This window comes from Coniophora puteana, assembly GCF_000271625.1.
Source record: "Coniophora puteana RWD-64-598 SS2 unplaced genomic scaffold CONPUscaffold_21, whole genome shotgun sequence".
In the NCBI taxonomy this organism is placed as follows: Eukaryota; Fungi; Basidiomycota; class Agaricomycetes; order Boletales; family Coniophoraceae; genus Coniophora; species Coniophora puteana.
The window spans coordinates 395,445-413,363 of record NW_006913073.1 but is presented as its reverse complement, the minus strand read 5'-3'; the positions used below and the strand labels follow the sequence as shown (position 1 = coordinate 413,363).

General features: G+C 51.7%; 4 protein-coding genes across 4 annotated transcripts; 2 read left to right on the top strand and 2 right to left on the bottom strand.

Annotated features, from left to right (window-relative positions):
• Nucleotides 1-1,397: 1,397 nt before the first annotated feature.
• On the bottom strand, nt 1,398-4,315 carry CONPUDRAFT_170283 (uncharacterized protein; the record flags this gene model as incomplete). Its single annotated transcript, XM_007777453.1, has 20 exons — nt 4,198-4,315; nt 3,782-4,151; nt 3,561-3,659; nt 3,388-3,504; nt 3,317-3,327; nt 3,140-3,266; nt 3,037-3,081; nt 2,960-2,979; nt 2,810-2,896; nt 2,708-2,757; nt 2,623-2,654; nt 2,544-2,569; nt 2,411-2,486; nt 2,284-2,355; nt 2,171-2,233; nt 2,062-2,115; nt 1,937-2,008; nt 1,767-1,886; nt 1,532-1,720; nt 1,398-1,475 (listed from the first exon to the last, which is right to left on the bottom strand). Coding segments are annotated over exons 2-20 (1,674 nt in total), but the record flags the coding sequence as incomplete, so codon positions are not given.
• A 1,021-nt stretch (nt 4,316-5,336) lies between these two features.
• Nucleotides 5,337-6,105, top strand: CONPUDRAFT_78244 (uncharacterized protein; the record flags this gene model as incomplete). The annotated part of the gene is made up of 5 exons (XM_007777452.1): nt 5,337-5,363; nt 5,434-5,504; nt 5,555-5,638; nt 5,712-5,785; nt 5,912-6,105. The coding sequence occupies 5 exons, from the start codon at nt 5,337-5,339 to the stop codon at nt 6,103-6,105; spliced, it is 450 nt and encodes a 149-aa protein (XP_007775642.1).
• Nucleotides 6,106-9,965: 3,860 nt separating this feature from the next.
• Nucleotides 9,966-10,797, bottom strand: CONPUDRAFT_160328 (uncharacterized protein; the record flags this gene model as incomplete). The annotated part of the gene is made up of 2 exons (XM_007777451.1): nt 9,966-10,441; nt 10,506-10,797. The coding sequence occupies 2 exons, from the start codon at nt 10,795-10,797 to the stop codon at nt 9,966-9,968; spliced, it is 768 nt and encodes a 255-aa protein (XP_007775641.1).
• Nucleotides 10,798-10,924: 127 nt separating this feature from the next.
• Nucleotides 10,925-14,630, top strand: CONPUDRAFT_140612 (uncharacterized protein). Its single transcript, XM_007777450.1, has 2 exons — nt 10,925-11,412; nt 11,516-14,630. Exons 1-2 carry the CDS (start codon nt 10,954-10,956, stop codon nt 14,513-14,515), a joined length of 3,459 nt encoding a protein of 1,152 aa, XP_007775640.1. The 5' UTR covers nt 10,925-10,953; the 3' UTR covers nt 14,516-14,630.
• The last annotated feature ends 3,289 nt before the right edge of the window (nt 14,631-17,919 follow it).

Sequence of the window (17,919 nt, the reverse complement as noted above, 5' to 3'; positions counted from 1 at the left end):
GATGTTTCGAGATTATACACCCCTATATCTTCATGCTGCCCAGGCTTCAGTCACAGTCATACTTAGTGTGCGTGGAGTGTGGTCGAAGACGTTGCTTCGATCGCCTTCTTTGCTTGATCGATGTCTTGGCATAGGCGTTTCCGAAGTCCCGAGGCAGTGTGTTGAGCCTGCGTGAGTAGTGCGAGGTGCTGCTGTATCTCTTTCTTTTCGGAATCTTTCAGCGGACGTTGCTCTAGATGTTTGTCAGCTGGAGCCGAAGGTATTTTGTAGCGCAGCAATAGGTACAAACCAACGAGCATGGTGTTCTTGATCACCCGGTAGACCTTTTCCAGCGCGTCCGCGTAAATGGAATCGATTTCTTCCTGAATCATGGAGAGCGGCTCCTTGATTCGTTCGACTACTTCCTGGAATAGCTCTTTGCTGGAAGTTTTGAGATATTCTTCGAGATGCGCCTGTGCATAAACATTCAATACTCGCACAGTGATAATCGCTCCTCAGACACCTCTTACCTTCATCCGAGTAAACATGTCCTTCCCCGTCTCGAGGGCGGCGGCACGGTACCGACCCTCTAACTCTTTTTGGATCAACTCCTTGAATGTCCCTCCAAAGCCCCTGTTCCATAATTAATATGTATGAAACGGCTAAGAAAGTAGGGAACATACCTCTGGATCGCTTGCATTGATGCGGAAGACGCTCGTTGTGCAGACATCAAGAATTGCTCAAACTTGGCGGACAGACGGCGCTGGTGAATTTCGTCGACAGTTTCGTTGTCCAGCTTACGACGCTTCGTTGATGGTTCCCCTTCCGTGCTTGATCCAGTCTTATATCATTCAGACGTCAGTGTGGCACAAACGATGAACGCAGATGATACACACTGCCAGTGTCTCTGTCAACATGACTACCTCAACTTTTGGTAAAGTAAGGTGAATGAGAAGAGAGTTTATACGGCGGAGAAAGGCTACACTTACCGATGTTATCCATGGCGCCTTCGATTTCAGAGGTAAAATCCTAATATACACCATTAGCTTGAACATGCTTGAAAGCATAGTTGAACGTCAGTGCTCTCCGCTTACCTTCGTCAACTTCTCTATTTCAGCAGGTAGCTTCACATTGAACATGGTATTCCACTCCCTGACGAACACCTGAGATCGCCCCCGTTGAGAGTGAAAGGAAGCACATACTCGAGTACTCTTCCATCTTCCATTCCAGCAGTTAGTTGGCTATTGAGATCCATGCCTGCCCATTCACCGTTCCTTCGCACTAAGGCCTTGTATGAGTTGCTTTTAATAGAGTTTCCCAGTTTGACTACGGTGTCGTAACTCGTGTTTGTCGACTGGAATATGCCTTTAGCGTGAACGTGTGGCATTATCCAGTGATTGACTTGCCTGATCAGCTGCAGCTTGTATAGTACAGATCAGCGTGTCGACCAACCCCCCGATTCCCTCGATGCGCTCATTGTGAGTTATTTCGTTGTACTATCGCGAAGTTTGCATCAAAGTAGCTTATATCAGATGCAGGCGTTACACCTCACCTTTTTCAAGTCTTCCAGGACTGTGGTTGCTTTCGAGATGTACTGATTGTCCATTGTCACCTGCGATTTATAGTACTGGTGTATCTCTGACATCATAGAATCAAACGAAGTGAGGGTCGGCATAAGCTTTTCCAAACGTTCATGAAGAGCCACGCTGCTCAGTTGTGCTTGCAAGGCCGGAATGCCAGTCTGCCGGCGTCAACCGCTGAATAAGAAGAAACACAAAAAGACTTACATCAGCTACGTTAGTGAACACCATCGGGTCAGGTTGTGTTGCATCAAAGTTCTGAAGTCTCTGATAATCCACCGATCCAACCACGTGGACAGAAAACGGATTCAAAACGGCAGAGCTCTCCTATAACATGTGAACATCACCATAAACATTCACTGAAGCTATCGACGCACCTTGTCTATGGCACGATATATCGACGCACCCAAATCTTGAACATATCGTCTGATTCGTTCAGCTCGACGCAGCTAATATATCCGGTGAGTAAGTAAACACAGCGAATATATGTATGTTCCCGTACGGCCAAGAAGCTATGCTTCTGCATGTGAAGACCATTCAGTGTCTGCTCAAGCTGCTTTGAATGTTGGAAACATCAGTATGCATGCTCGTGTGACAAAACACGACTGTACCTCAAATCCCGCTTGCAAGCCCCCGCCGACCCGTTGAATATCCTCTGTGTAATTGTCGAGTTCCTGAGGGGGCAACGTTAGATATCTGAATATATCACCGATGGTGGAAGCACGTTATTGATGTTGTTAAGGAAATCTTGTCCTTCTTGATCTTGAACAGCGTTCTGTGGATCATTAATTTGAACCTTGAGACGAGCTGTGGTTAGCAGCTTCCAAGGTTCGGTGAGTTAGATTGCTCACATCGGAACGTGTCACCGCGATGATCAAAGCACTGTCGGAAATAGCTCTCCCATCAAAGCCCACGAATCGTTTGATGCTAGCGATTTTATAGTTGAGTTTATAAACCAATATCTAATCAAAAAGAAAGACGGACGACTTCTTGAGATATTCTCTTGCGTCCTGCGAGTAAATATATAAGCTAAGGAGAAGTGGCACAACCGCATGAAGCGCACGACATGGTCTATCACTCGCCGGATATCCAGTACTAAGGCCAGGATTAGAGTATTTCGTCATCGGTACAAGGGAGGAAATGCGTACCCAAGAGAATTGAATCAGCGTCTTTCAAGTATTGATCGGCCTTTTGAACGCTGAGGCATCATCACCTCACATGGTTTATTATTGCAGGTGATAAATCCTCACCGAATTAAATTGGAGTCCCCAAATCCGGGGAGATCGACGAGAACAGTTCCTGTTGCGAGCATTTGGAAGGGTCCATATATCTTGGCACTGGTAGGGGCAATGTTAGACAGTTTGATTCTCATCGCATCCCCCTTAATCAAAAGCGATTACCATTTGATCATGTGCCAGAGCTACATCGCATATCAGAGATATCAATCGTGCACGCGGCAAATGTGATAAGAACTTACTGTTGGTTTATTCTTGTCCTGGCGAGCGGATATGTATCCCCTTAACTGAGCGAGGTATTAACGTGCAAGAAATAAAGCTTAAAGCACAAGGATAGTAGGATACCTTCTTTTCCATTTCCGCGGGAGAAGTGGCAGTGAATTCGCAGCTACTCCCAATCATATTGGTGACGGAGCGGTGGACACTCAGCGACTCAACTGAGACATCCTTGTCGATCAGCTGACCACTCAAGCTTCGGGAAAGGTCATAAGTCTACTAGCTGGGAATCTCGATACCACTCACTGTGGGTATATCTAGTGGAACATTAGCAAAGACTGATAACTTTGTTTGTCTCTACATTTGACGACACTCGCCTGTACCAAAGTTGCGGCTGAACCAAGTACTAAGTTTTTCTGGACGTCGTCACTCGGAGGAAACTTGGAAGGTGAAGTTGTGCTTTCATGCACGTCCGCGACCAATGGGGACAGGAACTCGAGGAGAAAATGTGGGTATGGGAATCCGTGTACTGAAACTAGACGCTACTCACTTCTTCCCATGCTTCCTTCGACAGAAATTCAATCGTTGCTCGATAGTCAAGACTATCATCGTAGTGAACCTCTACGACGGCAGAGGTGCACGCACGCCTGATAATAGCTAAGATAAGCAAGCGGCAAGAGTTTTCATAACGTACCTCTGCGAACAACATTGGCACCAATGGGTGAATCCAAAGTAAGCTTGATACGAACCCTTTTGTAAAAGAGAACGAACCGTAGCAGTTGTTAGCAGTGGACACTGAAGGAGGCTGTTGAAAAGGGTAGTCTTCCCGTGTCCTGTGTGCCCAACGACAACCACACTCCGCGTTGAAGGCGGTGCTTCCAATTCACTGAGAAGGGTGTCAAGGTGTTGCGCCCACTCCTCTCCTCGTCTGCGACACGTGAACTTTTTCACCTTCTTGACAGTGTCTTTCAAGATCTCTAGCTTTCCCCAGGTGTCATATGGCATGGGACGTGGCCGATTAGAGCAACCTTGGATAGCAAAAGTAGATGAATGGTTTTTGGTGGATTTCCGGGATGATAGAGCACTGAAGTCGATGTTGGGTGCCATGGTGTCTCACACAGACTGTCAATTGAATCGGCGCCTGCGCGTTTGACGTCGTAACTGTAGGTGGTTGCTCAAGCGCTCACCTCTTGGCTCCAAATGTTGGTCAATGAAATCTGATAACCACGAATGTCGTCCACCTATTCAGATCCGTGAGGTGATGATAAGGCTGACCATACAAGTAAGGGTGATGCGAGCAGTAACTGGACCAATAGTTGTGTACGTGAAATGGAGTAACGCGTGCTCTAGGATCAAAGACTAATGGCGATCAACGCAGGCCACGATGCACAGATTGAGCGAATTTTTCGGTGCCTATAGCGTTGCATGAATTCGCATCACGGGGCTCGGGCAACGGCCCGACAAAGACACAGGCTGGGAAAAAGAGATACAATTACATAGGCATTCATTTTCTGCTGGAGGCATGCAGTAACTCAGAAGGGTATTACTCGTCAAATCTATTATGAGGAATAGGTTGCATCGACCCGTAACATTGGGATGGATTCTGGATGGACGTGTGTCGGCTGCATCAAAGGGTGGCGTTTGAGGCTCAAATCTCTGGGATGTCTCCGCTCTGATCCGATCCGATCCGGGCTCCGCTTGATGAAGAGCTTAGGCGCTCAAATCAGCTCCAAGCGCTAAACTACCAAAACCTTGCATTCGGCGTTTGCACGGTGGGCCAGTCGTCTAACTCCACCTACTCTCGCTCCATCCATGTCCACGTACCCATGATTGGTCTTCTAGCTTCTACTTCGAACATCACATTGGAGGTGACTTTGAGCTTTCTCACTGTGGCATTCATACATGGGGATCAAGTTCGCTGACCTTTCAAACTCTGCATGAAGACAACACATGTACGTCTACCACTCTCATCCTAGTTCATGTATTGTGCAAGTAAATTAGTTAACGATAGCATTAGTGAATATCCTACCAGGCTGGCGTAGAATCCTTTCAGTCCTGTTGCTAATTCCGTTGCTAAACGTTAAACGACCGCTACAACTCCTGTTCTTGGCGGACCTTTTACCGCTCCGTCCCCTTTATGTGGTTGTTGCGGGCGACGCATTCCGGACGCTTGGCACATCACAGCATGTGTCTCAACATCAAAGAGGAGTATTTAACCTTATCTGTCTCCCTCTCTTCAACTGCTACCTGGTACGTTGGGATATGAGTATTTGAACAGGCGGGTGTTGTCTTTGGCCACTCAAACCTGTGCCAACGGATCCCCGCCATGCAATGCCCTTATAGAAACATGGATGTAAGTTGTATAGCGTATAACAAACAATATTCTCTAGTACGCACTGAATGAATGCTTTGCCTCTATGTAGCGGTCCGGGTCTACACTCGCAGCGAATGAGATGAGGGCATTCGTAAACGTGCTTACTCCTGAGGGGAAACCGTAAGTTCGCTTTCTCTCAAGAAGATTCCTTGATATTGTAACGCCATCAGGGTATGGCCTTGCCCATGGGAGCACCGAGGCTGCCAGTTCATTGGTCAGAGCGAAGTGGAGCTACGTGGACATCTTGATAACACGTAAGCACTTTAATTATCCGACATTTCCTGCCATGTCATCTGTCGGGCAATGCTCATCCATGTATGATTTCAGCAACACCACTTTGTCTCAGAGTCGGGAGATAGAGGCAGAAGAGGTCGAAGATGGTTTGTCGAAGCTAAACTTGAGTGAGTGATTGCGTATAGGAACACCCATATCATGATCCCGTGCACGGTGACTATAATGGCCGTATGAGATCATCAAATGAAGGCTTTCCCGAATTTAGGACTGCGATCGAGAAATTTGTGGAACAGGTCGTTCATGCTTCAAGCTAACTAAAGTAGGGGCTGTGAGAGACTTCAGCACCGATGCGGCTTTACGCACCACTAATTCACTGACATACCTGGGATTCCCAAACCCTAAGTCCGTCCCCCCTAAGTACGGAGCTCGTTCGCACAGCGAATACGTCCTCGAAGCACCTGAGAGTCGTTGTTCACCGTCACTCTGACTTCTCGCTAAAATTAAATAACACAAGCTGTGCCATTTGACACCCGTCTTATTGACGTACGTTGTCTAACGATGTAACGGAGACCGGTGCAGATTACAGCATAGAGCTCAGTACCACTATGCCTTCAGCACCTATCAATATTATACCCTAGGGAATTGCAAGCCAACCTTGCGGTTTGGTTAGTAGATTTCCAACATGTAGGATATACGGATGCCTAGGATACAAACAAGGGGCCATTTCTTGACAAGAGTCCTTATCGCAGGAGCACCTATCCAGGAAACCACAGGCCATACATGCGTGCAAGTGATCGGAATCGGAACGTATGGTTCACTAACTGCAGAGGTTCGTTGTCACGTTACTTATCCCAAGACTTATCCTGCATGACGTAGTTTCGCACACATTGACTTGAATTGGGCTGTAGTCATATACGTTTGTACAGTAAAGAACATTGTGCCACCTATCCATAGTATAATGAGACCGCATTACTATGTGTCTTTTGACGTGTCTAAATGTATCTAGTTCGATGGAGAAGCAACACCATATTATGTTCCTTGTGTGCTGTGAAAGGACCGTGTTCTAAGCCTAGGCGGCTATTTTTGTACAGATTCAAGCATAGGCGCTCACACAGCATTTTGAGCGCTTATAAGGACTCGTTTACTCCAAAGGAACCCATAACGTTTATGCTCTCCAATATCTTTCTACGTAGCGACAAGGATAGGCTCCTGTGGCGCATTTGCATATATACGAGTGAACACTTATGGGGGTATCGCCTACTCACGTAGGTTCTACGAGTAGAAGCTCACGGTGGCGTCTATGTGGCACGAGATCCTCACGTTAACTGATGCTGTGACGTCTTCAGTATGGAAGACCTCACAGCTACGGAAATTAACTCCGTATAGCACCACCATCTTTCGGAGCTGACAGGGACCAGAACACACTGACCTTAAACCTAACTCTATGACAATGTGGCGTCATGCATGACGAGGTTTAAAAGTAACGCAAACGGGCAGGAGATGAGAGCTGTCTCGGAAGCGTCGCCTTACATCAATCCCTCATTGTTCATAAAGTCCTGACGAGCTAAAAGGAAGCATGTCTTATCACTCAACGTATTATTGCGGTAGCCCCTCAGTGTCATCTTTCGCTGCCCATTCCTACAGGTGAGTAGCCATCACTGCATACACCAAGTCAGGCCTGTTGGATAAGAGCTTTGTGACCTCGTGGAATCAGACAACATACTCCAATTGGCACCTGGAGACCATTCGATGGAAGCTTTTCGTGGACACCACACTCGAGAGCGAGTACAAGCCTACCTCCCATTTATCCACCACAGCACGTACACGAACCCCGGGCAAAGATCCAAACGCCAAAACCGGCACAGCATCGCTATAACCTAGAAGCCCCACAACAGACATACCGCGAGACGCACCCTCAGCTGCATCCATCCTATTCCACGGCTTCTTGGGTAGATCGTACTCGCGACGTCCGTCCAACCGGCCCCTCACGAAGTCTTGGCACTGTGAACCACAGATCAACGCAATCTGCACAGAAGTTGTGGCCATTCCAAGAGGACCTCTTTATACTCTGGCCTATAGCGGACTATCACGTCGACGTTGCGCACGCTACGCGTATACCGTTCCCTATTGTTGTTCCAGTGCGTGCGTTTGCGTTAATCATGCTCAAGGGCGTCACTGCTTATAACAGTATTAGCGCGCGTGGAACGAGAACATGACGTGTAGAGACGACGCACGTACGCCAAGCGATGGGATATGTCTTTTCGAGACCGAGGATATCATCGAGTTGTATGAGCACTTGGCGGGTTATCAGTAAGTATTAAACTCGCTTACTTTCCTCATCTGAACGTCTCACGTCTGGTGTATCAGCGCGGCTTGGCTCAGCAGCAACTTCCGACGCCACCTATTCTCCTACTGGTTGAGCGATGTGAAGGGGCACTGCCAGATCATGTCGCCTGTGCAGCTGGCCGTTGAGCAACAGACTGCCTTAGCGGAAGGAAAAGTGAAAAGGCCTAGAATGAAACAGTGATCCTGGGTAGAGGCGTGGGATGTGTATAGACTATGGACAGGGGTGCTTGCGGAGATGTAAGTAGTAGTCACATTAGCTGTTGGACATTGTAGTCAGGCGCAGGTGATGATAATAATTTACTAGCTTACGCACTAGCAAAAGCAGCCGTGTCAACCGCGCCAGACAAGGCGTCTAATGTCAGGCACGGGCGCTACGCGCTCTGGCGCCGCGCGTCGGCTTCTAAGCACAACAAGCACTGTACTTGTGCTTTTGTCGGCTTCCACGCCGCGCCTACCAAACATCCTGTAATGGTGATCTGCGACTATCGTGACCCTCAAAGCACCGAGAACCCACCTGATGACCAGGTAACACCGCAAAACAGCATCGGCACAGCGACACGAAGTCCCTTGCACAGCATGGTTCTAGCACCATCTAAATTTAGAAAATTTGACGCAATAGAACAAGAGCGGTAACCTCCTGAGCGCGCCGCCACCTTCGATGTATGTGAGTGCATCGCATGTACCCAGCATCGGACTTTGCGCTTGGACCCCAGGTGTGCGTGAGGGGAGCCGAGTTGCCACTGTACGGTCATGGCGGACGAACAGACGAAGGATATATTAATGCGCCTTTGCATACGAGGGCATGGATACTTACTCGGCTTTGCTCGGGCATCTGCTACTTCGCGTTCTCTAACTATGCCATACTCAATTCGATTTCCTGAGAAAAAGAAGAGGCGTCTTAACATCGACATCGATATACACATGAAGAAAATGAGCGACCATCCTGATATTGACGTGCGCCTGCAAGACGAATATGGTCGCGAGTGAGTCGTTGCGTGTTGCTCTAGGTGACTGACAAGGCGCTGACGTCGACACCCGCGTCCGCCCTAGCATGGTAGTCTGCCCAGGGTATGAATGGGGCTGCAAGTCCGTCTTCGCCAGCGACGATGAGGCAGGCATGAAGGAGCACCTGTATAACGCGTCGTGAGTGATCAGGCGCGCCTTGCATCAGCGCCGTGCTGAAAGAGCTGGATGTCGGCTCTAGATGTGGTCCAAACAACGATATATCGTCCATAGGCGACCAAGACCATGGCGACCAAGAATGGGAGGAAGGTGAGAGGGTCCTGATGGCGTGGATGGACAGCAAATTGTGAGCAATATCCACGATTTCATTGGTATTTGGAGTGTGTTGACCAAAGCATTCGGGCCTAGTTGCGGTTGGGAGTATAGCACCAAGCAGACATGGCCATGCGACGTTGGAGAGCTCGGGAGCTCGGGAGACGAGGACGACGCGTTCGAGCGAGCTAGGGAGGAAAAGGAAGAAAAAGAACGAAGGCAACAGACGGAGGAGGAGAAACGCGAAGCTGACATGTCGTTCGACGAGTGGATCCATGCTCAGGCGTTAAAAGGGCGGTGCGGCGACAACGACCAGAGTGCGGTCGTTGCCCATGCGTAGTCCACAGAGAGAAGAATAGGCTAAGAAGTACGATGGTAGTGTTAAGATAGCAGATGTCATTTCAGAGCTGAATGCTGCGTACGAAGGTGGAGCAGGAGGGCACAAGTATCTGATCTAAGATGGGGTGTGAATTATCGTTCCATGATAGTGTTGCCGTACAGCGAGCTCGTGGCGAGCCTTCCATGGTCACAATCCAAGTAACGAACCCGGAGAAGGGTAGGCTAGGGCGTGCAGTGCGATCGAGGGGTGCAAAATACGGAGTATGCGTCAATTCTTCCTGCCCAATCCTGCGATCACGAGAATGAATCAGGCCAAGAGGAACTAAGGAAATGGTGGGACACCGCATCATACGTCACGTACCATAGTGAAAGATGAACTCTCGACAGCTACGTGGTGTCCATAGCGCCCTCAACGCCTTCACTTGCACCAGCCTGAAGGTCTGCTGGCGCGTCCTGCCCCACATCCCCGTCTCCATCAATCTCCTCTTCTTTCTCCTTGCCTTTCTTCTTTCTCGACCGCCTTCGCCGAGACTGGTTCTCGCCAGTGATGCGCTCGAGTGAGACGCTGGGACCTGCCGCTTCCTCAGGTTCAGCTGTCGCCGGTGCCGTAGCTGCCTCTGCAGCCTCTGTAACATCAGGCTCTTCAAGCGCCTCGCTGATCGTAACGTCCCTTATCTTTCGGTTGTCTTTTGCCTTTCCTTTGGCAGCAGACGCTGCGGCGAGGGCGTCGTTCCGAAGTCTCGTCCGTGTGCGCGCAAGAGGGGCCTCCTTCGGTGCGTCGTCCTTATCGGCGCCGCGAGGTCTTAACTCTACCGGACGGAAGCGTATGCGCCGAGATGTAGAAGCGACATGCGTTAGAGATCCTATTGGTCATCCAGTTATCAGTATCATGTGGGGGTGTCAGGATGAGTCGAACGAGGAGCGCACGTTTCTCGCGGTGTTCTGCATCCTGATCCCTTTCGTCTGAGAAGAGCATCTCTGTTCCAATTAGCTCGTCGTGTTTTCCTCGAAGAACTGTGCCGGAGAGCTGGAGGAATGGTGTTGGTGTGTCGAGCCCAATGAGCGCGTACTGGTCCGTGCTAGGGACAAGAAGAGGCTCGATCGCGCCGAGGTCAAGGGTGACATACTCAACCTCCTCGCCGGACTCGTATTCATCGTCATCATCGAACGCTGTTACCTGTCGATAACCAGGAAGTAGTCTTTGTGTGTTGGACGCCATACGAGCGTGGTGGCGTCCGAGTAGAGCGGACGATGGCGATGGCGAACACATCGCGTCGCGCGGCTGGATTCACACCCGCTTTCCTCCTCCGCTATCCCCGGCGCCGACGACCACACTTTTACACTTCGCATGCGGTAAACAGCAAGAGCAACAACAATGAACGTCTCGGTGCTGCTGTGGCTACTCGCCCTGCACGGCCTCTCCATCTACCTCTTCCTCTCTGGCTTCCTGCTTTCCCGCATCGCGCTACCGGATGTTTCTCCACCGCTCTCCGACTCGACTCGTAGCCTCGTCCAAACGCACAAACGCGCAGTCATTGTCGTCCTCGACGCGCTACGCTATGACTTTCTCGCTCCGCTTGGAGACACCATTCCGAGCCCGCATGACCCGTACTACCACGGCGTGCTGAGCACCCCAGCGCGCACCGCCGCAGAACATCCGGACCGCTCCATTGTGTTTAGTGCGCATGCCGACCCGCCAACAACGACGCTGCAGCGCATCAAGGCGCTCACTACCGGCAGCCTTCCGACGTTTGTGGATGCTGGAGCTAACTTTGGCGGAGAGGCCATTGGGGAGGATTCGTGGGTGCTTCAGGCTGAGAAGGCCGGTAAAAAGGTGCGTGCTATCCGCTGGTCCATGTGCATGAATACTGACTACGCTATAATATGCTGGTCATGTAACATGATGTTGCCTTGAATTTGTTAAACGTACCCCATAGCTTGGGTTTGTCGGCGACAACACCTGGCTCGCCCTCTTTCCCGGCGCGTTCGACCCCTCATTGACGTGGGGCTACGACTCGTTTGATGTCGAAGATCTTCATACCGTCGACAACGCCATTTTCTCCCGTATCCCTTCCCTCCTCAACCTTACCTCTACCCCCTCCAAGAGCGACCCATGGGATATTCTCCTCGCACACGGTCTTGGTATCGATCACGCCGGACACCGCTTCTCTCCCTCGCATACGGGAATGCAAGCCAAGCTCTCTCAAACGGATACCTTCCTCGCCACCCTAGTCGACCTGCTAGACAATGACCCAATGCATAAGGATACACTCTTGGTGGTCATGGGTGACCACGGCATGGATGAGCACGGGAATCACGGGGGCGACGCACCACTCGAGACCATCGCTGGCACATGGATGTACTCCCCTACTCCCTTCCTCGCTTCGTCATCAGACAGGGAAAACGTACCAGCGCAGATGCACGAAGAAACCCTCTTCCCCGGTGCACTCGCGCCCCACCGACACACCCAACAGGTCGACATCGTCCCTTCCATTTCCCTCCTTCTCGGACTCCCCGTCCCGTTCGGCTCGCTCGGCGCGCCAATTCCCGAGCTCTTCGCGCTCCGCCCGCACACGTCGGTTGGGGCAGGGTCTGCGCTCGCAGTCGCGAGCTCGCTCAGCGCAACACAGATCCACACGTTCCTCGATAAAGCTGGCATGTCGGGGCTCGATGCTCTCGACGAGGCGTGGGACCCCCGCGTCGGCGGGCTCGCGGCACACTTGGCCCCTGAGGCGTTCCCGAGGAGCGCGTACACCGCGCCGCTCAGCACGAGCGAGGAGCTCGACGTGTCGCTGGCTATCGGGTCACGTCATATCTCGCGGGCGCTTGCCAGGGACGCCTATGCGTATTCACGCGAAGCGCTCAGAGCGGCTCGCGCACGCTGGGCCCAGTTCGATGGGCCACTGATGGTGGTGGGGCTTGTATCTGCGTTTTTGGCGGTGGTTGTGGCTGGAGCCTTGTTCTGGCAACTGGGTCTGGACTCTCCTGCTGCTTCTCGCCCTGGACCCAGCATTGGAGCTGTACCCAAGGCTGGCGGCGAAGATGCGGAGGAAACGTCGCCGGACACTCCAACGTGGCTCAGGAAGAGTGTTCTTCGGGCGTGGCAGGCCATGGGGGCAGGTGTTGTTTTAGGTGTGCAGTTATGGGGCGCCTTCAAGGTACTTGGCAGGATCGACACGTTCGCCTTGTCCGGTGAAAGTCCGACGCGGATGGGCGTGTTGCACTTCGCAGCGCTTGGTGCTGCCTGGGCAAGTAGTGCGAGTATGCTCGCGTCTTGCTTTTCTTCTAGCACCGCCACTGGGGACGCAAGGATCGAAGGACCAAAGTCGTCACCTACACTCCTGCAGAAGTTCACCAGGTTTTTCTCTGTGTTCACCTTTGAGGCCGCCATCCCTGTGGCTCTGATGATCCTCCACAGTCTTGCCCTCCTCTCTAATTCCTTTGTCATCCACGAATCTCTCCTAGTCCCTTTCCTCCTCATAACCGCCCCTCTGCCATTCCTGATGCGTACCATATCTTCAGCCCGACGCGACCTTCGCCGCAAAGCCCTCTTTTGGGCCGGCGTATATGCCGTCTGCGTGCGCTTGATAGGCACAGGTCGAGTCTGGCGCGAGGAGCAAGGCGTCTTCTTTGGCCTCGGTCCTCACTCTTCCGTCTCACCCTCCGATGGCCCATTCATCGTGGAGACATTGCTCTCTGTGATCCCCAACTGGCTCCCCAGGATCCTCAACGCGCTCGCACCCCTCGCGACTCCCGTTATACTCAGCTACGTTCTGCAGACCTCGCGCTCACGCGTCCCGTTCATCGTGCGTGCTGCACTGCCTGCATCGCTCGCACTCGCGAGCCTCACATGGCTCATAGAAGACAGCACGGCTGGTGCGGGCGCCGACAGCGCGATTGGGGGTGTGGCACGGATCGTGCGTACACTATGTGCATGGACATCGGCCGTTCTTGGTGCGGGCGGGATCGCAGCATGGGCGACGCAGCCGTTGTGCATCTCCGTCTCGCGCGAGGCTCCGACGGATGGTGCGAAAGCGGGCGAGAAACAGACTATCACGGTGCTCGGCTTCGCCAACGCCTCTGGGGCGCCCGTCCTTGTGTTCCAGGCGCTCCTCCTTGCGCCGCTCGCCCTTTGTGCGCTGCTTCCAAGTCAGAGGGTCGGCCCGCTCCTATTCGGCGCCCTAGTGGGGTGGTTCGAACTTGTCGACGCAGCTCGGGATGCACGCGCGCTCGACGCGAACCCCGTAGGCGCTGCGAATGCGCTCGCTTCGGCAATTCCCGATACGCACAGCTACACCTCGTCTCCGTCCACCCAGCTACAGCCACCTGCTTCTCAGTCTTCCACATCGAGCGGTCCTCGGATAGCGCTTGCCGAGCTCTTCCCTCTAGCTCTGCTGGGATTACACGCATTCTTTGGCACAGCACATCAAGCGACGATCGCGAGCATCCAGTGGCGCGCTGCGTTCGCGCTCTCTGCACGCGTCAGACCCGGCATCTCGCACCTCTGCGTGGCGATCAACGAGCTCGGGCCCGTGTTCTGGGCAACTGCGGGCGCCGTTGGGCTGGCGGTGTGGAACGTGTCGCCGAGGATACAGGTCAAGGTGCCCCGGAGTGCGCTCAATCGTGCCAAGTCCGGTGGTGGCGAGGGAGCTACTCGGGAAGGAAAGGACGCGGCGGTAGAGGCAGAAAACGGGGACCATGAAGAGTCAACGGAGGTGCTCCGCGCGGCGCTCGGCCCGCTGATTTACCTTTCGGTGCTGTTCCTCGCTGGAGCGGTTGGCGCTGCGGTCCTGCGCCGGCACCTGATGGTGTGGAAGATCTTCGCCCCGCGGGCTGTCGCGGGTGCACTGTGGCTAATTGCTGCTGACCTCGGCGCTGTGATTGGGGTGTGGAGTGCTCGACGGATTGGCAGGGAGGTGAAGAGGGTATTTGGATAAAGTGGCTTTTGTGACATTATGTCGCGGAGACGCGAATAATCTGGCGAATGCAATAGAGCTGCTAAACTGGCTAAGATCCCGCTGCATGTACCGTCTTTGGTGTCTGTTATATCAGGGCCCCATGCAACAGTAGATTATCCGATTTGCATGATACGTTTATGGAGCCTCGCACTTCTAGACCGGATTGACTCAATCCCAGTCGCTATCAACAGACAGGGCCAACACAAGCACCCACAGTCGGAGTTCATATGATGTTCCCACGAGGTTGGGCTGGGTTTGCGCGTGGCAACTTGCATATTACCACCTCCTTCCCTTCCCCTCCCCTTCCGTAGTCCGCGACTCGGCGACTCAAGACGTGCTCTTTGGAAAGGTTCCAGTCTTTGTTCCAATCAATATTCACTGGGAAACAGGTATGTCTTGCCATTCAACTTAGTCGTGTATTCGCTCACAAAGTGCATCGCCTTTGATCGAAAGCCATGCATGCTTGCCTCCAAGTCCCAGAACTCTTGTCCGAAATCATGCTCTACGTCTGTGCCGAGCATAAATCGTCCCTTCCATTTGTCGCAGTGGCCTGTAAAGCGTTTAGGGAACCCGCATTAGACGCACTTTACGACACGATCACATTCGACAAGTTTCTCTTGTGCTTGGGAAGCGATATCATCAGCTGGAAGTCGGATTCAACAAACCGGGTAAGTTTGAATCAACATTGGTGGTTTTCCATAACCTTAATAGGTCATGTATCTCAAGATTGAGTTCAAGAGACAAATGACGCCTTGCAGCTGGAGCATGCTACTATCATACAGCGCGAGAGTGAAGCATCTCATCTATCCGAGCAACGAGCTGCATATCTCCAAACATACAATCATTGAACCAAACGTCTTCGAGAACCTTCAACCCCGTGCCTGCCAACGCCTATTCCCAATGCTATTACGCTTGACGCTCCGCAGTACCCCTTCCATCGACGCGTACAGATCCTTTTTGTATAGTCCTTCGCTACGGAAGTTGACTTTGGGCATGTGCGAACCCGGTGACATCAAGCCGCTGGTCAACGCCGTTGCTTCAGATAGCCCAAATATCTCCGAGTTAAGCTGTATCTGCGGGCACGTGCTAGAAGAAGACGCCCTGCACGAGTCCGTGTCGCGCTGGCCCAGGCTGCACACGCTATGGATGGTGCCGCTTCATCATAAAACACTTTCTCTGCTTCCACGACTATGCAACCTCCAATCTCTTACACTTTCTATTCAGCCGTGGGACTCCTGGATCCGCGACAGGACTAGTTTGGGGATCCGGTCTTTGAACAAGCTCATGATCGTTGCGTCTGGAGGTCCGAGCTTATGTGCCGATGCTCTACCTTTGATATTCGGCTCTGATCCTTGCGATCCTTGCCTTACCAGTTTGCGTCGTCTGGATCTCGTCGTTAACGGCTCCCATGAGGGTCGTTCGCTCCCAGAAGCTCTCGTAGCGCTCTTCAAGGCGCCATCCCGGTCACCATCATCAAAATCGCTCGAAACGTTGCGCCTTTTCATCGGGCCTGGAAACCCTGCACACGACTCCTCTCTCGCGTCAGATTGGGAAGGACTAGTAACCCTGATGGAAGCCTTCGAAAATATCCAGGAATTTAAGATCTCTTTCAACCGAAGCTCTCCATCTCCAGAGTACCGACTTGACATATCCAAAGAACAGCTCTTTCGCATTTTTCGAAGATGGCCATCAGTTCAGGCTGTAACACTTCGTGTCGCCAGGCCGTTATCACTTGATGCCTTGGCCGAAGCGCTTGGGATATGTCCCCAGCTTCAGTGTTTTAATGTTAACGTCCTTGCTGATTCAAAGGGTATAGGTGCTGTTAGCCAAACCGTCGACGCTGAATACGCTTCAAACAGAGTTTCTCACGTGTGCCTACTCTGGGATGATGCCTTCAATCAGGATAACAACATACCCATATCTGAAGTTTCCCGCGTCGCTTGTGTATTACACAAGATCACACCATATGTTCGCTTCGTGATGTTCTCGGATGATACAAAAGGTGGCAGGGAGACGGAGATGATGTCAAATCATCCAGCTTGGCTTGTGGTCATGGATGAAGTTTTAAAACTCCGATGTGGACGTCGGGGATGGTCAAGGGTATAGCTTAGGAACTATACATGTGCGGAGCTACCTTTAGTTTACAGCACGCTCAGCTGATAGATAATGTACATTGAGCTATGAATGCACGTCAATAATATCTAAGCGCCTACTCGGCGAATAGTCCGGAGCGGCATTGCCACGAGCACTACCCACTCTCGTGATCGACTTCTCTCTCCATTGTACATATAACAATGTATTCTAGGGCGATGGCTGACGGACGCGGTCAATATACGGAACCAATTGTCAGCCTAGTTAGTGAGCCCAGCTTCGTGTGAACTCTGACGGGTCCTGCAATGTTTGATACTCAATAGCAGGAGAGGCGAAACAAATGCTATTCTTGAAGCATAACAGGCTACAAACACAGCGACAGGGAAGAACTACCAATGGCTAGAGGGTAAATTGAAGTACAGAAAGTCATGGATATGGAAAAGCAGGCATAGACGATCAAACGGGATAACTAAGCAGTGAGGGGTCCCCAAGTGATGGTATAGCTGCTGAGGTCATAGAAGGCGGCGTTGCACACGGGGCAGCTCCGTGCACAACGAGATCTGTGAGCAGATAGTGTGTGATCGAGAGTGTCTGTTTAAGAGCGAGGAGAGCCACCGACCAAATGTGGTCGTTTAGCGCTTCAGCTGAGGTGAATACGGCGCTATAATTACATTGAGCGCATGGGTAGCTCTGTGCATAGCTAATGACGGTGGATATGGTTAGCTAATCTTGTTCTGAAGAGAATAAAGGAGTGAACTCACCCTCCTATGCGTAGATCGTAGTTTTGGGTGTGCCTAGGTGGGATGTTCCTGGAGATGATGAAAATATGAGGTAGAGATGTAACCTATGCGGCGAGGATGAGGTCATTTTGTGGTTGACTAGGTTGTAATGGAAAATCGTTCCGGCTCCAGAAGACTGAGAATTCTATCTTTTATACAACTTATGCTAGATACTTGCCACGTTGGCTCGTCTCCAGTATCATTGCAAGGTCCGGTTGAGGAACCATCTGAGGTGGCGTCCAGCAAGAGAGAGGGATGAAATCTTACCGGAGTGCGCATGTACGCTCAAAAGGAAAGTTGTGCACGCAACAGTTGACACAGCTTGATGTTGGCGTCCGGCAATTCCCATCCCACCTGGACGCCACATGCGAATCGCTCTCCGCCTTTCAGTCGATATCTTACCTGGCTCCGTGCTGATTCCTAAGCGGACGCCTCTCCTTCGCAGCTCTGTTTAACTGTCATATTCGAATGCTAAGTCGGCAGCTTTTCCCCCACTTATGGAAGCACCGTGCC

Coding starts and splice junctions, on each gene's coding strand:
- CONPUDRAFT_140612 (XM_007777450.1), top strand. CDS start 10,954: ATGAACGTCTCGGTGCTGCTGTGGCTACTCGCCCTGCACGGCCTCTCC. Junction 11,413..11,515: donor CTGAGAAGGCCGGTAAAAAG/GTGCGTGCTATC, acceptor CGTACCCCATAG/CTTGGGTTTGTCGGCGACAA.